We start from the raw sequence: 5,314 nt of genomic DNA, 5'->3' as shown, positions 1-5,314 counted from the left end.
TATTGTAATTTTTTCGATATACACTAACATAAAATTTTTATCAGTAAAGTTTAGTGCAATTTACCAATGAAATTTTTTTCATTAGTATTTCTATTTTTATTTATTAATTTTCAAGTAGTGCTATTTTCTAAAGATTTTCCATCAAAGGAAGAGTTGTTATATAATTCATAGCCAATTAACATGTCCCAATTGACCACCTTCCATATACAACTTTTGAGAATATATAACCTTTTAGTAAAAAAAAAAAATATTTAATATGAGGAATTTATTATTTAAATATTAAATGAATTAATGAGCCACAAAAATAAGATTTTAATTTAAAAATTAAAATGTAACCCACATAATATTCATGCATTTAGCTTTGAAGCTAACCAAACACAATAAATTTGTTGTCTTGTTATATTAAAAAGTGCAAGAACATACAACCTATTTAAATAAAAAATATAAATGATTCTATATAGATTATGAAGAACTTAATTGAATGGTCATGGATATAAGATCACAGATGAGTGGGTATATGTATACCCTTTTATTGGTCCTCTAATCCTGGAAAGGAGCAGCCTCCTTCTCTTTTTCTAAATTCGTCTTTGTTTTAGTTTTATTGTATTTGAATGTATAAATTTGTAATAAATAAATGGCTTTTATATTAAGATAATTTATTTTTACAAGCTTGAATTTTATACAAATTTAATATTTTTAATTTTTTCTTTTTTTTTCAATAGATTTTTTTAATAAACATATTTCTTTAATTATTACAAATGGTGTTACCAACTCATTCTGTTAGTATATTCCAAAATATTGAAAAAGCAATATTGCAAATGCCACTTCAACTATTATATCACTGATAAAATTATTTCATCAATATTTTATATAAAGTTAGAATAAAATTACTTTAAATATCATTGCTAATTATTGATGGAATAATTCCATCGATATATTCCAATGGATAAAAAGATTTTTATGTGCATTGTTCATTTGTAAAACTATAGAGTTTTTTCTTTTTTATCAATAGAGTTTCTAACAAACAAGAAATTACTGACCAGGTTTTTTCCGATGATCGAATTTCATTTATGAATCCATCGGTAAAATACCAACAAAATATTCTATAGTAAAACTGTTTAACAATGATAACCACACATGGTATTTTGTTGTTTGATTCACAGTATAGATGGCGAATTTTGAAATTCTCTTCATACCGAAAGCAAAATGTTTCTAACACTTGACAATATTCCACGCAGTAGATCATTCTCTTTTTTACTTCAAAGTTTTGTGGAAAAGTGTTTGTTACTGGATTTGTTTTAAGGGATATTGTTATTATCATAATGTTCCCATAACTGGTCCAAAATATCATGTAGCTGTAAATAAAAAATGAAAAAAAAAAGTTTTTTAAGATTAATCTACCCGTTTTTCTAATCGAGCTTCATTTTATTTATTTTTTTCTATAATAATCTGTTTTGAAACTAATTAAATTCCAGTGTCATGCCCATTACTCCACGGCAACAAACGAACAATTAAAGTCCTAGAAATGATTTGGTTTGAAACAAAATCCTGTAAATGTGACTTTATGTTCAACATTTTCAATGTGCATGAATGGGAATGGTTCTATCCATTAGGACACAGGATCTGCTTGAGGTTTTTTGTTGTCATGTTTGTTTACTTTCATTGATACTTGTAATTTTTCTATAATATTAGGCTCCTGGTTTGGACTTTGGACAAAATTAATTTTTCATGATCATAGCTATGCAATTGACCAAATATTGAATAATATGTACCGAATTGCATTATTGTTGGTTAATTTCTCGTGTCAATAAACTATCAATTTATGATCACTTCTGTTGTGTTACCATAATTTAATTAGTACTTAATTATTTATTTTTCTTATAGAAATTTAGACTGCCGGGTTGACAATATTTCAACGAATTAGAATCTTTCAATGTATCCAGAAAATCTTATTGAGTGCATTGAGGAATTGTAGATATTATTGTTTAAAAAAAATTAAGGACACAGTAAATGTTGCTAGAATTAAAACAATAAGTCTTGATTAGCCATAGAATCAGGAGATTGGAATTAATATTATCGAATGGAGATGTTGAATTGAACTAATGGGATACACAAATATCATCATAGCTGATCCATGCATAAATTGTAGCTATGTATCTTGCAATTAAATTGCAGAAAGACATGATGACAAAATATGTACAGCAAAATAGTTGCTAATGAGATGCTACTGTTAAAATTAATGAAGATGGGCTTCTGAGAACTTCTGGGACTTCTGGTCTCCAAAATCCGTACTTTAAACTAGTTGATTTGCCAAGGAGAGGCAACAGCTTAACGGGTTTCCCCCTTTTCTTGAGCAAAACTCACTCGTTTCTGCACATTTGTTTGATGAAAAATATCAATACATAATCTTGTCCAAATTTCACAGAAATTTAAATATCTGAAGGGGTTTTTTTGTCCTCCAAGGCAACTAGGGCGTCATAATTCAAGTACCAATTCAAACTAGAAAAGGAGACTAATTACTAATGTCAACCCAATGGACAGAAGACCTGGACAAGGATCAACAACGCAACGTTATTTTGGTGATTGTAACAGCCAAGAAATTAGGAGGTTAATTATAAGGTATGTGACCTACAAGAGTAGGATTCTTATACATCTATAACAGTTGTTGTTTAACTTTTTAGAGCAAAAAGTGAACAATAAATTATAAGAATTGTTCACGAAAGATGACGACAAATATTCTAATTTCAGAAGTATATGAAACGTATGTTATTCTTGTTTCTACTATCATTATCTAGCATTTAGTTAGTGTATGGAGACAAAAAAAAAGAAGATAATATAGACAAATAGAACTTGTATCCATAAACTTTCTTTAAAAAGATAAAAATTCATTCTATTTTCCATCTCAATCTTTATCGTTTCTATTTTTTTACTTATTTATCTCTTGTTGTCTAGAAGACAAACTAGTCTCAACGTTGATGTTTATTTTTTATTTACTTTCTTCTTCCATGATTTGCAGTATGACTCATTCCTCTGACAACAACTTAGAAGCCTTGAAGAAATCAGCTTTATTTTAGATGAATCTTAGAGTCAGGACTCTGTTGCAAATCTGCCTAGCATGTACAAAACTCATGATTAAATTAATAAATGCACATGAAAATCAATTAAGTTAAAAGATAACACACCTCATTAGTTGCCTTGAAACTCTCCGTGATGATACTAAGCTCCGGCTTCCAATGCACGTGCCGGTGCCCATCTGTACCATTAATACCGCCGGAATTTCCCATGTATAGATCAATAAGCTTTTCAGCCACCTCTACTTCATCTTGGCTCTCCTCCACCAATTTTTGCACTTGGGCCCTAGGCAGCCTAACTTTCACCTGAACCGGCTGCCGCCCATCTGATGTTTGAGTCGACGATGGTCTAACCATCGACATGTCAGAAACTGACCTCCGAGATAACATCAAGTTCTCAAGCCGTTCTTTGGCGCCAATATGTATAGCTGACCGAACCCTCCTAGGATCCTTTTCCTCAGGAATTTCAGGCAACTCTATAAGGAAATATATTTTATTGGCCTTTAACTCTTGTTGAGGCTCTAATGGCTTAGCACGAATCCCAAAATGCTTAACAGCTTCTGAATCCAATAATACATGCCCTGGATAATCCTTAACGACCTCGCCGGCCCTTGCCGGAGTCTTTAACTTGAAAGTTTCACCATTGATCAACATCACCTTTGCTTTATTCCCTCCTCCTAGATTGTTTCCCATCTCTGCTTGTGAAATGTGTTGCTAATTGCTATCCTAAAATGTTACGTCCGTGACAATATTTATAGGCCTTGAAGGAAAGACGTTAAACAATTTAATCGGAAGAAGTAGCACTTATTAAAGTGTGGTATGGTGTGAATTTGTTGAAACTCTCTCTGTGTATATATATAAAAGTCAAAATTAGAATGTGAATCTAGATAGCGGGAAAACTCAAAAATTCATGATCACGACCGGTTATGTTTATTGATGACGTGGAAAATAATGATTTTATCATGAATATGTGTGCGTGAAAAATAATGATTTTATTATGAATATGTGTGTTTTATATTATGGCACATGGTGTTTTTTAAGAGGATTTTTTTTCAAAAATATATTAAAATAATTTTTTTTTATTTTTTATTTTTAATATTAACATATCAAAATTATTAAAAAATACTTAAGCAAACACTAATATGATTTTTTTAAGTAAAAAACACAAATAAAAGGCATCTTAAAGCAAAATTTATTACAGCCAAACACTAAAATGTTATTATCAACATCCTTCTGTATAAATTTTCAAGATATTCTAAGATAAACTTCCCTCTATCCAATCATTTGTTTGCCATATTGTATTTATAAGCTAAACAAATTTTTTTAATTGATTACAAGAGAAACATGTAAAGATATACATAAAAAGTTCTTATTTTTCTTTTCTGAGATGGTATATTATAATCATAGTATGATTAGAATTAATAATCTTGTCTTCAAATAAATCTTAAAAAGAATATTCACATTTAATGCATTCATTGAAAGAAAAAAGTTATCGGCAATGAGCTCAATTCAATTGCTAATTAATAGAGTATCCAAAGGTGTTAATTATAATCAACTTTTGATGTTCCCATTATGCAAAGGTAATGGGAAAGGGCTTCTGGAGATTCCTTTCTTACCATGCATAATTAAAGCGAGACATTATGGGGATAAGCTTGAGTGTGTATGCTTGGCTCGGCTCAAAAAAGCTAGATAAGTGCAAGAAAAATAGAGTGCTTTACGTCACATTAGATGTCTGTAATGTTGTCCCGCCTCCATTCTTATCAATTTCATGTCGACAAAAGTACATTAAACCGTAGCAAGGCCAATCTCATTAAGCCAGCAAAATCGAACACAATCCCGCTTAAATACTTCTTTTCTTTCTTCATTATTATTATTATTATTATTATTATAAAGTTAAGAATTTCATTTAAAAAATTGAGGAATCTGTTAGCAATATCAATTTTATTAAATAAAAAGGGGAAGTATAAGAACACATACCTTCAATCATGTCAATTACATTCCAAGAAAACACAAATATCAAATTGTGAAAAGACATCACTAAATCTTTTGTCTAATATGTTCAAGAGAGAACCTTTTATTTTTATGAAAAATCCCCCATATCTTATTTTATGGACGAAATATTCCATTCTTATTTAGATATTGATTTAATCAGCATAATTTTTATTGACAGAATCACAAACAATTATTATTCATTAAAAAAATTATCTTTAATATTTTCTATTATTTCTATCATTATGTTGGTA

At 29.5% G+C, this 5,314-nt stretch overlaps 1 protein-coding gene across 2 annotated transcripts; it reads right to left on the bottom strand.

Moving 5' to 3' along the window:
• Positions 1-2,044: 2,044 nt before the first annotated feature.
• On the bottom strand, positions 2,045-3,806 carry LOC105112428 (uncharacterized protein At1g66480-like). 2 transcript variants are annotated; one of them, XM_011008135.1, is made up of 2 exons: positions 3,183-3,806; positions 2,045-2,382 (listed from the first exon to the last, which is right to left on the bottom strand). In XM_011008135.1, the coding sequence occupies exons 1-2, from the start codon at positions 3,762-3,764 to the stop codon at positions 2,329-2,331; spliced, it is 636 nt and encodes a 211-aa protein (XP_011006437.1). In that variant the 5' UTR covers positions 3,765-3,806; the 3' UTR covers positions 2,045-2,328. The 2 variants fall into 2 exon arrangements, with proteins under 2 accessions (XP_011006437.1, XP_011006438.1); XM_011008136.1 differs by having other exon boundaries at positions 2,045-2,370.
• Between the last annotated feature and the right edge of the window lie 1,508 nt (positions 3,807-5,314).

Source organism: Populus euphratica, unplaced genomic scaffold, assembly GCF_000495115.2.
Source record: "Populus euphratica unplaced genomic scaffold, PopEup_1.0 scaffold335.1, whole genome shotgun sequence".
Classification (NCBI taxonomy): Eukaryota; Viridiplantae; Streptophyta; class Magnoliopsida; order Malpighiales; family Salicaceae; genus Populus; species Populus euphratica.
The sequence above is the reverse complement of the archived record's forward strand: the minus strand, read 5'-3'. Positions and strand labels throughout refer to the sequence as shown.